This window comes from Ascidia mentula, chromosome 3 (genome assembly GCF_947561715.1).
Source record: "Ascidia mentula chromosome 3, kaAscMent1.1, whole genome shotgun sequence".
Classification (NCBI taxonomy): domain Eukaryota; kingdom Metazoa; phylum Chordata; class Ascidiacea; order Phlebobranchia; family Ascidiidae; genus Ascidia; species Ascidia mentula.
The window spans coordinates 21558665-21574503 of NC_138568.1; the positions used below are offsets into that span (position 1 = coordinate 21558665).

The 15839-nt window shown below is 41.0% G+C and overlaps 1 protein-coding gene across 1 annotated transcript; it reads right to left on the reverse strand.

The window, feature by feature from the left end:
• Positions 1–7187: 7187 nt before the first annotated feature.
• LOC145895950 (uncharacterized) lies at positions 7188–8558 on the reverse strand. The gene is made up of 5 exons (XM_082984719.1): positions 8554–8558; positions 8186–8479; positions 7879–8052; positions 7437–7811; positions 7188–7359 (listed from the first exon to the last, which is right to left on the reverse strand). The coding sequence occupies exons 1-5, from the start codon at positions 8556–8558 to the stop codon at positions 7188–7190; spliced, it is 1020 nt and encodes a 339-aa protein (XP_082840845.1).
• Positions 8559–15839: the final 7281 nt, after the last annotated feature.

Here is a 15839-nt window from a genome sequence, read left to right on the forward strand (position 1 = left end):
TTTAACTTTCCTTAAAAACTGATGACGCCATCGCTGCAGGTTTATCTACGCAGAATTCCAACACATGCAAATCAAACCGTTCAAGGCCACCCTCCCAGCAAACTTACACATTTGAAACTCAACAAACATCTTTGCTCAAGCTGCGACTTTGAAAGCATTCAGTTTGAAAACAATCGGTGATTTGGGAATTGAGAAGACAAGAAAGTATTTGTAGGATAATGATCCCTGAAGTGCTGACATGACAGAGGTTCTAAGATTATCTTAACACAACGTTGGAGAACTCTGTCTCTGTATACCTGGGTAGATAATAACAACCCACCGTAAGTACAAGGTTTAAGGGACACCCTGTGTTTGACGTCTACAGGTAATCAACAACTCAATTAATTGTGAGACGTTTACTATCAGGCTCCGAGGTAATTCCCCTGTCCGGGAATCGATTTCGCAATTATGGATCGTCTCGTTGTGAAACAAAACTCTCATTGCAATTTCACTTCTAATTATTTCTGACACTGATCGTATTTCCTACTACCTCTCTAGTTCCATCTAATGGAAGACGTGACGTTATTATCATTCGATTTCACTACCTAACGCTCGTCGTCATTCCAGCTGCAATCATTTGTTAGATCTTGATGGTTCACTACCATTTTTTTCTCTTGCACCTTCAATTCTCTCCTCCTCGTTTCACAATTCAAGTTCAAGAATACACACACTTTTACCCTCTCAACACTGTGTTTATTGATAACAACAACAAGTAGCACAAAATATGCGCAATCAGCAAACATTCAACAAAACGATTAAATTTTCGTGAAAGTTTAAATTAGCCGCGAACGAACCAGTTGATATTGAATGTCAAACAACAATTGATCGTTAGAAAAAAACACTACAAACGAAAAATTTTGCTGCTGGACATTTGATGCAATGTTAACGATGGAATTATGATGCGATTTACGCAGAGAGTTTGTCCTGCCAAGATTTCTACGACATCTTGTTTGCAGTAAAATATACTTTTTAATGATATACAAAATACACAGGGCGGGGTTTATGTACAAGTCGTGTGAGAGGGGTTTTTGAGGGGGTGTTTTAAACTTTTTTTGGTGATATTTGAAGGTAGCGGAATATATTTCACTCTGTCGATAGTTTGTATTCCATGAGTTGATTGCATGGAATGTTTCAAGCATCATAACATCATATTTACAAGTAAACGTTGATCCAGAGACAAAATGTAGTAAGGAAGTCACTGGAAACAAAGCGAATCACCGCATCATTGTAATGTCCAAAGTGATTCTACCCAAGTTGACGTCAAGCGTTCCAACACTCACACAAGATAAGAGTGTCCATATGTTGGATGACGTGTGAACGTGGACGACGAGTCCTATCAACTCATCACGTGACTCATATCATGGCACATGAAATGAAGACACAAGAAATACTACCAAAAAGCAAAACTAAGCAAACGGAGTGCGTACACCAACTAAACTCCACGTATTTTTGTTCCTGTGTTTGGGTCTGACGTCAAAGATGTTACTTTGTCCTACTTGTGAGATTTTTAAATGGAGAGTTGTAACTTGATATATCAATTTTATGTTGGAATTACTTTGCCATAACAAACTAAATAGTATTCTACACAAAGAAGGTACGCGTGACGTCAAAAAAGATTCAGTTCTATCCAATTTACCCAGGAAAACACATTTTGCACAAACTGAATGCAAGGTTTATTTACAGATTGGTTTCTGCTTCAACCACATGTAAGTTTTCTCGGTTAGCAACCACAACCACATTTTCCTGTTGCTCTTCCTGTGGTTGACGTCTGAAAACGGCACGTAGGCCATCCCGGACTCTATTATAAAGCAGTTTCGGTGCGTTGGAGTAGATGAGGGGATTTAGAGAGCTGTTGATGTGGAGCAGGATAATTGCTGACACAGCGTACATCACTGGAGGCATAGGGACTCCACCGAAGTTTACAAATGCCATGATTGAAATTAGAACGGAGGATTTTCTTTTGCATTTCTGCAGAAACAAACAGCATTAATGGTATAACATGTCTGCAAATACGAATATGCTTACCTTTGTTTTGTTTTGCAGCCCTTCCATCTCTTAGTCTCTCGTTCACTTGCCTGTCACTGGCAGTTTTCTTCTTGTAAATCCAAAAATACGTAATTGCCACAAACATGAAGGCCAGGAAGTTAAGAGCAATGATGGCGATTGAATATCCTCATGCCTTGTCGTTGGTTGTTACATACAGTTTGCTGATGCAAACACTGCTGCTGCTGCTGTAATATCTATACATAAACAATTTTATAGCAATAAAATTGAAGATTTTGCGCGAATAAAAACGAACCCCAAATGTCCAGAAATATCAAATAGCTCAGTGTAATTGTAATCCTCTAGAATATCCATAAAATCCATCCAGGAATTAGCATCATTTACTCGCATGAGGGCAGTGTTGTGTACTTGGGAATCGTTGCTTGTGAAGTTGTGTTGGAAATAACAAATCGATCCGTGAAGTTATGCATACCTGTATACGCAAAGATTTAATGTGATTTTGAACTGGTTTTACCACCAACAGCTACAAAAATATCTTACTAGAAAAGTCGACTGCAACATTGTCAAAAAACGGATTCTCATTCATCCAAGCTTTGGTTTCAAACAAATGTTGAAGTTGAGTTGTGAGTGGAACAAAAGCAATTGTAAACGAGAATGCCCAGGAGAGGATAATGGTAAGGATAACAGTTTTCAATTCCGGTTTCAAGGATGCATCGAATGGCTGAAACAAAATAGAACATTGACTTGTGTTTATTCAAAAGAAAGAAGTTTTGCAAGCTCGGTGGTTATATCAATTCGATGGGCGGGGAATGTAGTTGTCAGTTCGAATCTCATCGGACTAGAATTGTTTCTTCTTTCTCTACCCTGTAGATCCCAAATTAGGCAAAACTGCGTCATTTCAACAATATTCGTTGCAATTTCGTTTCTCATGTCAGGCTTAGAATCTAGCGATAGCTGTGAGAGTGATAATAAATAGGTTTCCAGAGGTAAAGGATTTCCAGAAAGAAAGTTGTCATAAAATTTTGGAAAGGGCCGTCATCGGTTCAACAGAGTTGGCAATAGCTGACTTAACCAAATACAATTGTTTCACTTACGTTTTTCACAGCATACAGTCGGAATATGGTCAACAGAACCATTGTAAACACCGATGTTTCGCTTGAAAGCAAAACCAATACCCCCATTGTGGTGCAACTTCCGCTTGATCTCCAAATAAGGTCATTGGTGCAATAACTTCCGGAGTATCTGACACCAGCGGCGCCCAGCATGATCAGATAAACTCCCATGAGTAGATCGGAAACGGATAGATTCAAAACGAGCAGATGGTTTGTGCGAAATGCAGCAGATTGTGATTCTGTCGTCACCAACGTTTTGCTTTCCATCACCATGACAACCTCAAAACAAATTGGAGGAATATAACACTTGTTCCTATTGTGCAACAAAGACAAAACAAACTTAGTTTAATTTACCAAATTTCCGGCAATGGCGAGCATCCCCATTATCCACACAACGGCTCGTAGAAACGGGTTTGCAATCAACTTGTATCGTGATGAAAATATGTTTTCGTTGATCACTTTTGTGTTTGTTGGGCACTCGTCTGACCAATCAGAGCAGTCGCCGACTCCATTGAATTTCTATGTGGGGTAAATTAATGAGAACTTTGTAGTTAAGTTGGTCATATTGGCGTCTGTAAACAGCACAATGCGAAATTACTCTTTTGTATGTAATTGGTGAACAACGGAACTATGGAAATTGGACAAAAAATGTGTACTGCAAAATGCATGTGTAGTTTTGGGTACGTGGAAGGCGTGTGACGCGCTATTTAGCCAGAAATCTGGCGACAAAAGTAAGAATTAATTCGTAAACTGGCAGTTCTCATCTGGTGGCAGTTGAGGTTGCGAAATTAAGCGCTAAAAAACGGAGAAAAGGTCTTTCTTAATCGGTCCTAAAACTTCCAAACCCGTCCTTCCAATAACTTTAGTCCGAATTCGGGATCGCTGAATTAATTTCGGTCACAATAGTAACATGCACGTAATCAAAACATCTTTGCCACAGGACACAAAACTTTAAATATTGTTAACATGTGTTTACCTTCTCCTTCTTTGGAACGAACAATGGATCTTTGTTTTCGCAATAAAACCTTCCGTCATTTGTGCAGTTTATTTCGTCACTTTGATCATCGCAGTTAATTGTGAGGTCACAAACATCCGATTCTTTTTGAAATCTGTCACAAGAATCTGGGAAATACTTAAACCATATTTGTGGTTAACTGTGTGCGAAAGATTCAACAAAGGGCATTATGACAAACAATACTGAACAACAGACACCGAAACCTACTTTCTTTTATAGTTAAAATACAGCTTTGAAGTGATTTTACTCTAACTCTTGCTATTAAGGTGTCTTTAATTTTTTGTGGTTTTGTTGACAAGAAATAACTTTACTTTGGCTCCATTTAACGTTGGACAGTAGAATCTTCCTTTCTTTGTGCAGTTTTGTTCTGGATATTCGTCACTTTCATCCTTGCAATCGATGAAACCGTCGCATACTTTGGACATATAGGGATATTGCGAAGTCCATCTTTTGTGTCGCAGTGTTTCCGATGTTTGCAAAGTTGAGGATCTTCATCGTGGCCGAATCGTCGACCTGTGTCAGGATTGCGGATCAAACCAACGCAATCCCACCTCCCATCGCACAGTAGTTTGTTGTCGAACCACCCCAACCAATCCTGTGCAAAACACATCACATGATTCCTGGTATATTTTTTGCGAACGATTTGTTGCTCATGCTGGAAGGAATATTTTTGGTTATTATTTTAAACGAATCTTTTATTAGTTACTGTAAGGCTTGTCAGGAATTCCTGTTACAAGTGTTATTTTTGTTAGCAAGTTTTGAAACAGATTTCTCTGCCACAAAATCTGTGAATCCGGTGGCGAAAGACCAGCAGTGACCGTAAACTTTTTGCTTACAAACTTATTTTGTCAGGTAACAGTGCCCACACCTAGAAACGTCCAACAATACATCGACAGCAACAGACGTTATGACAGCAAACTTGTTCGAGACTTTTATACCTGGGAATGCGATCACTATGTGATTGTCATGCAAAACTGCATTACAAGATGTTTATTTTTTTAAGTTTTTTTTTTCAACCAGGTAAAAAACAAAGAAAATTACAAAATACAATTTGTGACGAAAGGGAGAATTAACTGCTGCTATTTTTGTGCCACTTGTTAAAAATGTAGGAATCACAAATCAGTACTACATGCCGTGTTGGGTGGTTTAGTGCAACCCAAATACCACATAAATTCCACGCATGTCAACGTTGCACAGGAAACGTCTGGGGAACTCGGTACAAGCACGAGTTCCAACTGTTAACGACCTTGAAGGTATTTCTTTAGTAAACTAATAGGATTTTGCAAATAATTATTATCACGTGTAATTGAAGTCTTGTTTCAATTTTTGCAAAATAAACTTTTGAAATTTTTTTTCAATGTTTCAGAATGAGCAATGTTGCATGCGAAGCTAGTTTTACTCGCCACCACATCCCATAGTTGGTTTTAAACAAAACGTGCAAAACATGCGGAGCCCAGTATGTTGGGCAGACAAAAAACAAGTTTTCCACTCGCTGGAATGCGCACAGGTCCCCTTGGTACCAGTTCGAGTGCTTGCTAGATAGTGATGAAACGGCGCTAGGTAACCACTACCTAAACAAGCATAGCGAAACCTTCCAGCAAAGACCCACATTGCCAAGTTGCTACGACGTGACGTTCGTGCAAAAACCACCTGCAGGAGGTTTGGATCTATATGAGGACTTATGGTTGCACAGAATACGGGCACAGATCAATGTGCAAACCATGGTAACACCATCGTGTAAATAGCTTGGTTCACATTTTCCCGCCCGCAGATTTATGTTTGCATTGCAACGGGTTGATGTTTTTGTGTCGTTTGTCGTTCACCTGTTTTTATCAATTTTATCAATCACCGAGTCTTATCGGTCACACCTGTTCACCCACAGGCCTACATGCCTGCAGTTCGCGACATCCATTCCCTTTCACATTTTTCCGCCCGCAGGTTTATGTTTGCATTGCAACGGGTTGATGTTTTTGTGTCGTTTGACGTTAGCCTGTTCTTATCAATTTTATCATTCACCGAGTCTTATCGGTCACACCTGTTCGCCCACAGGCCTACATGCCTGCAGTTCGCGACATCCATTCCCTTCCACTTTTCTTCTGTTATTTCATTCAGTTGCTTCTGTCTGTTCGTGTGCTTACTCAGTGTCAGTGCCAGTGGTTTTAATAGTGCAGAAGTACAGACGGGTTTAAACCCAGCAGTTATTGCTTGAAAACCGAATATTTTTATACTACTTATTTAATTTTTTATTTATTTATATATATAAGTTTTTGCGTTAGGTATCTTTTACTTTCTGTTTTTCCTTTTTGGCAGTTGGAGAAACTGATGATGCCTTTTTAGGCGAAATACATTTCTCACAAAAAAACCATCTGAGCTGTCCACGGATTGCTTTATGAAATTTAATACATAATTAAATGCAGATGATATTTACTTGCGACTCATGTAGTAATTAAACAAACGTTTTTGAAACCATACATTGGAATTCAGCTCAGCACTGACCCAAAATTACGAAAAGAAGTTTAACCTCCAAACACCTGCTGCACTCCACTGAAGCAAAAATGCCCCACACTGGTTTTGATATGGCAACATTATTTGTAAACAATACCAAACATTCGCTTTAACCTAATTGGTTTCAATACACGGTAGCTGAGGAACAGACAAACATATTGGAACCACTTTAACCCAACAACTAAAACTGTCAACTTAGTATAAAGCAAATTTCCTATGCTTGGTCGCCCATTATTGAAACACTGTTGCGTCACAAACAGTCTTTTTCGACTACAATACTTTGTGATCAAGGTCAAAAACGTAATCGACAGTAAAGGAATGGGTATTTTCCTGCAACGGCGAAACACATCCTTAACACCTGCATTAGTCTATAGAGAATGCCAATGAAAACAAGTCATGTAGTATTTACAGACACTTAACACACCTTACACTATTGCAAGTCATAGATTTCTGGTGAAGCATTAGATGTCAGTGGTTTCAATCCAAAGAATAAACTAATGCTATATCACTTACTAATGAAACTTGCCACAATCTTTGGTTTTCCCCGGTTGACAAAAATATTCGTCACTTTTATCGCGACAGTCTATGACGCTATCACACACACTTGACCTTGAGATGATCATGGGGTCATTTGCACATTGGAAACATGAACGATGATTAAATGTCTGAGAACTTCGAATGTCTCTGCAAATGACACAAGTCAATTCTGTCTTATCTTAACCTGAAGGAATTTTTAACCAACCACAACAGTTCACAAATACCTGACATCTCCATTCTCCGAGGTGTAACACAAATCAGATTTATCGTCACAATCAGAAATGCCGTCCCATAGAAACATTTGCGGAAGATTGCAATTTCTGCCATTCCGAACACATTTGAATCCATGTCCATTATTCCAGTGTTGGAAAGCTGGACAGTCATTGCAAGGATCGCCATCACAAACAGTCGAACGTTTCCAACAAGCTGAATTTGGACACTGGAAGTGGGAGGGGCAGAGATACTCACATGGGGAATTACCCAGACAATGAGCAAGCTTGTCGCAGATTTCATTTTTTGAGTTACAGGAAATGTTGGATTGATCCAATGTTTTGTAACAGACTCCATTATTGTCGAAACAATCACAACGTGGTTTTGAACTAAATAAAATTAATAGTTTATTTGCATCAATAAAATAAAAGGTTTTTTCAAAACTACCCAAAATACCCTTTATTGTTATGGCTGCACTGCTCATGGAATTTCCCGTTACAACTGCATTCATCACTCATATCAGGGCAATCTATGACGTCATCACAAACACTTGACCTTGAGATAATCATTGGGTCATTTGTACATTGGAAACACAATTCTTCGTTCAGGGATGAAGAAGTACGAATATCTCTGAAATAACATTTTTCACTACATAAGGAAGAGTGACGCCGAATAATAATAAGATCAGGAGCACAGAGGGAGGGAGTTGTCTGGGACAGTGCTGGAAGAACGCATATGCAAAACACAATTAAAAACAAAATACCTGACATCTCCATTCTCCGAGGTGTAACATAAATCAGATTTATCATCACAATCAGAAATGCCGTCCCACAGAAACATCTGCGGAAGATTGCAATTCCTGCCACTTCGAACACATTTGAATCCATGTCCATTATTCCAGTGTTGGAAAGCTGGACAGTCATTGCAAGGATCGCCATCACAAACAGTCGAACGTTTCCAACATGACGAATTCGGACACTGGAAATAGGAGGGGCAGCTGATGTCACAAGGTGTTTTTCCAACACATTGGATTATTCCTTTGCAAAACTCCTCCACTCTTAGGGCGCATACTTTGTTTGAATTAAACAAGTCAAACTTGTTGTCGCAACTGTAACAAAAGTAATGTATTACGTCATATAACAATAGTTTCGCAAGTTATGTGTTTGTAAAAGTTGAAACATGAAGAGTCGTCATGGCTGACAATCTGTAAATATTAGGTTTGGTTTTACATAAACCAGATTAATGCCAACTAGTCATGCACGACTGGGTATGCAGATGTGTGAATAACAAAACACAACCTACGACTTTACAATAATTTCGCGTAACTTCTGAAACTCTGTCAAGCAATAGCAAATATATCAAGTCTCTCGCGAAGTTGTGAAGTTTTCCAGTTTGCGTTTTCTTTGTTCTGCATTCTCGTTTAATGATCTGTTCTGATAGACTTACTGAAGCCACTCTGTACAAGGCCAGCCCAGCCTTTGTCAGGGCTGTTTTTTTTGAGAGGAGAGTTTTACAGCCACCGTCAACCGTTGGGCACCAAACTAGGTGCCTCCATACGAAGAAAACAAGGTGAAAGAAAACTACTGGAATAAGTCAATTATTCGTCTCGGATCAGGGCAGGGCTCTGTCAAGCAATAGCAAATATATCAAGTTTGTCTGGGCTGCTTTTATTTTGAGAGAAGAGGTGGAATGCCAGTGGCCAGCATGTGCCGTATTTAATCCGTTTGCAACGGACGACAACCTTGACGTTAAAGCCCATTTTAACCCAGCTAAAAATGAACATTTTAAGCTGATGAAAGAAGAGAGTGGTGATAATGCAAGCATCAGTACTCGCCCAAAACTCTATTCCTGAGGGCCTGCGTCTTGGTAAAAAAACGTTGACGTTGTAGCGACTACTACGTGTTTAGCGAACCGTGACATGCGTCGATTGCCTTTTTCTACATGTGTCTCGCTTTATGTTCTCGTTGAAGTGCCCGGCATTCTGATTTGTTGATCAGGATACTGTTCAACGTTTTATTGATTTTCTTGTTTCTTCACCGGCAGAAGACAAGTATGCATTGCTCAAGCAAGAACTTCTTAATACGTTTGGTCTGTCAAGGTATGAACGAGCGTCTAAGTTGCTAAACATGCCCCGTTCTGAGGATCGTAAACCTATTGTTATTATGGACGAAATGCTAGCAATGCTGGGTCAACATAAGCCTTGCTTTCTTTTTGAATATTTGTTTATCCAATAAATGCCAGAAGAAATTCGTGTTCATCTGGCAAAAGAGGATTTTGTAGATCAACTTTGTAGTTGCCAAATTACGGCCAACACTACGCCAACCTAATGACAATTTCTGCTACTACCACCAACGCTTTGGTGCAAAGGCGAAAGCATGCCGCAAACCCTGTGCCTATCAGGGAAACGACCAAGCCGGCCGTCCTCAATATATTCGACTGCCGGCGGACAAAGCAATCTCATTTTCGTCTCAGACCGAAACTCAAAAATCCGATTTTTAGTAGACAGCGGTGCAGAAGTCAGCGTAATTCCGCCAACGATCAATGAAAGACGGCATTTCCAGAGCCAATCCTTGGCACTCAAAGCAGCCAATGGAACCAACATACGCACGTTCGGTTCAAAAAAGCTTTTTCCGCACCTGTCGTGTGGAAAATTTGCGTGGAGTTTCACTATTGACGATGTATCAAAACCACTGCTTGGAGCAGATTTTTTAAAAGCGAAGGGAATGTATGTGGATTTTAAAAGACGCCGTTTGTGCACAGGCACGGCTGAAAATAGTGCATTAAAACTCTGCGTTTCAAGCGTTGACTCAACGTATCGCGACCTCATTGATGAGTTTTCTGGTTTAACCAACGAACAGTTTTCTTCCACGAGGCCAAAGCATGGTGTACAACACCACATTTCCACATCAAGCCCGCCAATGCATGCACGAGCACGACGCCTGCCGCCGGAAAAGTTGATGATTGCCAAACAGGAATTCCAGCGAATGCTATCCGTGGGAATAATCCGTCGCTCATCAAGCCCCTGGTCCCCACCTTTGCACATGGTTCCCAAGGCGTCCGGTGGCTGGAGGCCCTGTGGAGACAACAGGCGTTTAAACGCGGTGACACAAGCTGATCGGTACGCTACTCCACACATACAGGACTTCTCAGCTCAGCTATCAGGTGCATGTGTATTTTCCAAAATCGATTCAGTTCACGGGTACAATCAAGTTCCTGTTAATGACGCCGACATTGCTAAAACGGCAGTAATAACGCCGTTTGGTTTATTCGAGTTTCTGCGCATGCCGTTTGGTTTAAAAAAGGCTGCGCAAACTTTCCAACGTCTAATGGATTCTGTGTGTCAGGATTTGCAATTTGCATTTGTATACTTGGATGACATTTTAATCGCCAGTTCCTCGGCAGTCATACATGTAACGCATGTTCGGCAAATATTTCAGAGGCTTAACGACCATGGACTTATTATTAACATTTCGAAGTGCTCTTTTGGACTAACGGAGATAGACTTTCTCGGACACAGAGTCGACAAAACAGGAACTAGGCCTTTGCAATCCAAAGTACAGGCCATTCATCGCTTTATACCATCTGCGGCGCAAATCATGTCACCCGTTTACAAAGCGATAGCGGTAAAGAAATAAGAAGTAGTGTGGATTGATGAACTCAACCGCGTGTTTCTCGAAGCCAAACAGGCGCTTGCGAACGCCACGCTTCTCAGCCACCCTCAGGCAATGGCTGACACTGCTTTGTCAGTGGATGCGTCACAAACAGCTGTTGGGGCTGTACTTGAGCAATTTATTCAAGACGAATGGAAACCTTTGGCATTTTTCAGCAAACAGCTTCGCCCAGCGGAAACAAAGTACAGTGCATTCGGTCGAGAGTTGCTGGCTTTGTATTTAGCGGTACGTCATTTCAGATACTTCCTTGAAGGTCGTCCGTTTACGGTTTTCACTGATCACAAACCGCTCACATTTGCTTTCGCAAAATGTTCTGATCCTTGGTCGAGTCGTCAACAACGACAGCTTTCTTACATATCAGAATTTACTACAGATGTCCGGCATGTTGCAGGCAAGCAGAATCATGTCGCTGACGCGCTTTCCCGATCTTTAGTAGCGGAGGTCCAACCTTCTGTAATACAGTGATCCCCAATCTCTTTCTGCAGCACAACGTGCAAATGAGCAAGAAATGGCAGATTATCGATCGTCGATAACCAATTTCCACTTTAAAGTGCTTAATTTTGCAAAGGATGGTTGCGAAATTCTTTGCGACATCTCCACAGGTGTACCGCGACCTGTAGTGCCGACAGCATGGCGCAAACAGGTTTTCCATGCACTGCATGACAATTCTCATCCATCGGTGAGGAGGACTAAAAATCTCATTACACAACGTTACGTGTGGCATGGAATGCAGAAAGATGTAGGAAATTGGGCACGGCAGTGTCTTTCTTGTCAACGCTCCAAAGAACAACGCCATGTACGAGCTCCGTTTGAAGACTATACCCTTTTGTTCATGCACGTTTCACTCACTTGAACGTTGACATAGTGGCCCCCTTGCCACAGTGCCAAGGTTTCACATACCTTTTCACTGTCGTGGACCGCGTCACACGATGGCGAGAAGCCATACCCATGTCTGATGCAACAGCTTTGACCTGCGCCAAAGTTTTCATCAGCACTTGGATTGCCCGCTTTGGCATTCCTTCATTGGCCTTGTTGGCTTTCCACCCCCAGGCCAATGGCCTTGTTGAACGATCCACAGGCATTTAAAAAGCGCTCTTATGGCGCGCACAACGTCAACGGCTAACTGGGTTGACAATTTACCGTGGGTACTTCTGGGCATTAGAACAACTCCCAAAGAAGACTTACAAACTTCGTCGGCCGAACTGGTTTACGGTGAACCGCTCGCAGTGCCGGGAGACATCACACCCAACATTGCTACAACACCAAATGTTGCAAATTTGCTTTCACAACTCCGACAGTGCAGTGAGAAGCCAGATTCCGATATTAATGTCTCGCCATGGTGCTAAAAAAGGAGCACTTCCGAGGAAGCTGTTAACTGCGAAGTACGTGTTCATACGGAAGTATACTCATCGACCACCATTAACAGCATCTTACGAGGGACCCTACAAGGTTATTGAGACTTCTAAAAAAACGTTTATTTTGGATTTTGGCAGGCCGATATGCAACAATTTCTGTTGATCGGCTTAAGCCCGCAGAAGTTGACCTGACGGAACCGGTCGCAGTTGCGCGATAACCGCGTAGAGGCAGACCGCCTAGACATCCTGCGCTTAGATGATCTTGTTGTGTAATTGTCTCCTTATTTTCCGCATTGTACGCTTCTGAAAGGGGGTGGTGTAGCGACTACTACGTGTTTAGCGAACCGTGACATGCGTCGATTGCCTTTTTCTACATGTGTCTCGCTTTATGTTCTCGTTGAAGTGCCCGGCATTCTGATTTGTTGGCGTCTGAATAAACATCGTCACAACGTCATGTATGATCGGCAACCGAAAAAGTGAGATTTTGTGAGAAGAATGACTTCCCAAGCTTTTCAATAAATGTCAATGAACGAAAAGCAGCAGCAAATGCGGCAGCAGACACAGGCGCAAAACCACTCAAACCGTAGATAAGGTTAAGACCTCAGAGGCGGGAGCAGCTTCGCTCGTCCAAACGACAGACGCCCGACTCTTATCCCAACCTGGGTTCAAATCCCGGTGTGGTAAAAATAGATATCGCCACAACTCCAGTGGTTCTTACTGAAGCACCCACGCAACAAGTTGCCACATCCACCCCAAAGTCAACCATGCGGGACGACGGCATTACCGAAATGCGGTCTCACAAACGGAAGAAAACATCGTACTGCCGCAATGCATACGCAAAATCAGGCAAGCATCTTAAATGTGTATTTGACACTGTACATTCAAAAAACAAGACGACTGGGCCCCGATGAAGCCCATCCCGTTGTAACAACACAGACTGCCAGTGTTTATTGATTAGTTGAACATGTGGCACATGTTATATTCTAATGCCCGATGAGAAGGTTGTGTGTAACTATGTGAGGCAATAATACTAAATCATATCATCACAACATGTTCTTAATAAGCCAATATCTTGTATTTTTGTCATTGTTTTTGGCAATGGCGCCTACTTCGTACACGTGTGTGCATTTAGGACTTCCGGTTCCATCCTCTTAAACTCGGTGCCTCTGCAGGGATTGGTTGTTACGACGCGGTCAACATCCCCCTCTTTGCTGACCTCTCCCTTCTCTCTCCTTTAAAACAATATTACAAACCCCGCATACAGAAAACCCCCACAACGCCCCAACTTTCCCTCATTGAATACAACCTTGAAATCCCCATAGCTAAATTACTCGAACTTCGAATCAGAAAATTTGCCACCTAATAAAAAAAACATTTCACGTTGATGGTTTTACTCGCACGATTAAAAAATCTTTTTTACCACAACGGGATTTGAACCCTGGATATCCCGGCCACGATCAGACTATCTTCTTGGTATGGAGAGTTGCCCAACTTGTCAGCGAAAGTAATCGAGCTTCTGAATAATCGACTCACATGCGACGGGAATATTTAAAAGGTGGGTCGAATTTTTGGGAAGTTTCCTGTATACTTTCGCAGAACCATTTGCTGCTTGAGTTCGAGTTGGGCAGAAAACCTACGTGGGTTTTGCGGCGTCGCATTTAAGGTAGTTTGCGTAGTTGTGTTGGATTACCGAAGAAATAAAGTACGCATTTCACAAACAAAAGCTTTTACGTCGGTATGTGCGCCAGGTACTGGATTTATAAGAAGTAAGTCAAAATAACATTAAATACGTGCCTTTTGTAAATGGGTATATACTTTATGTGCGCTATAATAGTCAATTCCTTAACACAAAGTTTTAGAAGTAAATGCATTATGATTGTAACGTATTTATACCACCTACAATATCAAAAATATTTTGACTTTCGTTCTGCGCCAAAAATTTTTTGCTGAGGAAACTAGGGATGTGCCAATGCGAACTCGAACCCGAATCTATTCGCGGAATATCAGCACAGATTTCATATTCGTGCGAACCCGAATATTGCGCAAGATTCGTATGCGAATATTTATTGAAGCATAATGTGGTTGTGTGATACACTAACTGAGGTTTAGTGCTTTTTTGCATGATCAACAATGGAAGCATAGCGCTAGGAGAGCAAGTCTGGTCGTTTTTGCTATTGGTTAATCCCCATGAATGTACTAAACGTAACGAAAATAGCGTTTCTATTGCAGCAAAATCCCCTTCGTCTAACATCGTATCATAGTTATAGGCGCAACAAAGTATAAGTCTATTCGTGGCACGGGTTTGCATAACTAAAACACAGAAGCGCATTTGACGACAAAAGAACTTCAGTCCTGAGTCGTTTAACATTATATTTTATAAATCTGAAGGCACAATTACGTCATGTTAAGTCAAAGTATTGTTCTTCCAATACAGGACAGATTTTTCTGTGATGCGATCGACGTGTTGGCCACGTGATATAAACCTTTACTTATCTTAGATTCACTCTTTGCGCCACCCACTGGCCACTTCTTACCTCAACAACATTATTGTTACGTGTGAGTGTTTCGTAATCAATAATTCCCTTGAAATATTAAAGTAAAAACAGTTCTGAACGCGTGGGGTTTTGAAACTGTCTTATTTGACCCGACTTTATTATAAACTGTTCAAAATCAGTTATTCCAAGTGAAACCCTGATAACATCGTCTATTGGCTAGTCAACACTAATACAACGAATGTAGGGAACATATTTAAGTGCTTTCACCTCATGTAAGGACTGGTGGGGTTTTTCGTACAAGTGAGAAAGATGACCGGTGTCTCATCACTTCTGTCCCTGCAATCGGTGTCAGAACCATCACAAAACCACCAAGCCTCCACCTTCCTCCCATCATTGCAATTGAAATCTGCACAAAACACATGAACGTAAATCGACTCGAAATCCATGAAAATATGTAAAACTAACCAATATATTAAATTAATTGAGAGTTTATGATTTGTAGCAAAATACTTACTTGCGAGAGCGTTATACCGTGCAGAAGCAATTGTGATGAAGGAGAGCAGGATTCCAACCACCTTCAACCAATACCTGATAAAAACACAAAGAGTTTATATCTTTAAATGATATATTTCTCTAAATCAGGGGGAGTGACGTCATCATGGATTTTAGAGTTTTACAAACTTTATGTCTAAGGAACACTGCAGGGTTATTTAAGCTAACTGGTAACCGCCAAAACTTCATTGGCTTTTTATATAAACTGTCGTTACTTTTTTCTCTTTCGTCTTTATTCTCATCCGCTTGTTGCTCAAACGCTTAGAATAAATGTTCAGTAATTTTTGCCAAATCTCGGCAGCTCACGGAACCCATATTTTTTGATGAAACTTACATTGAAAGGA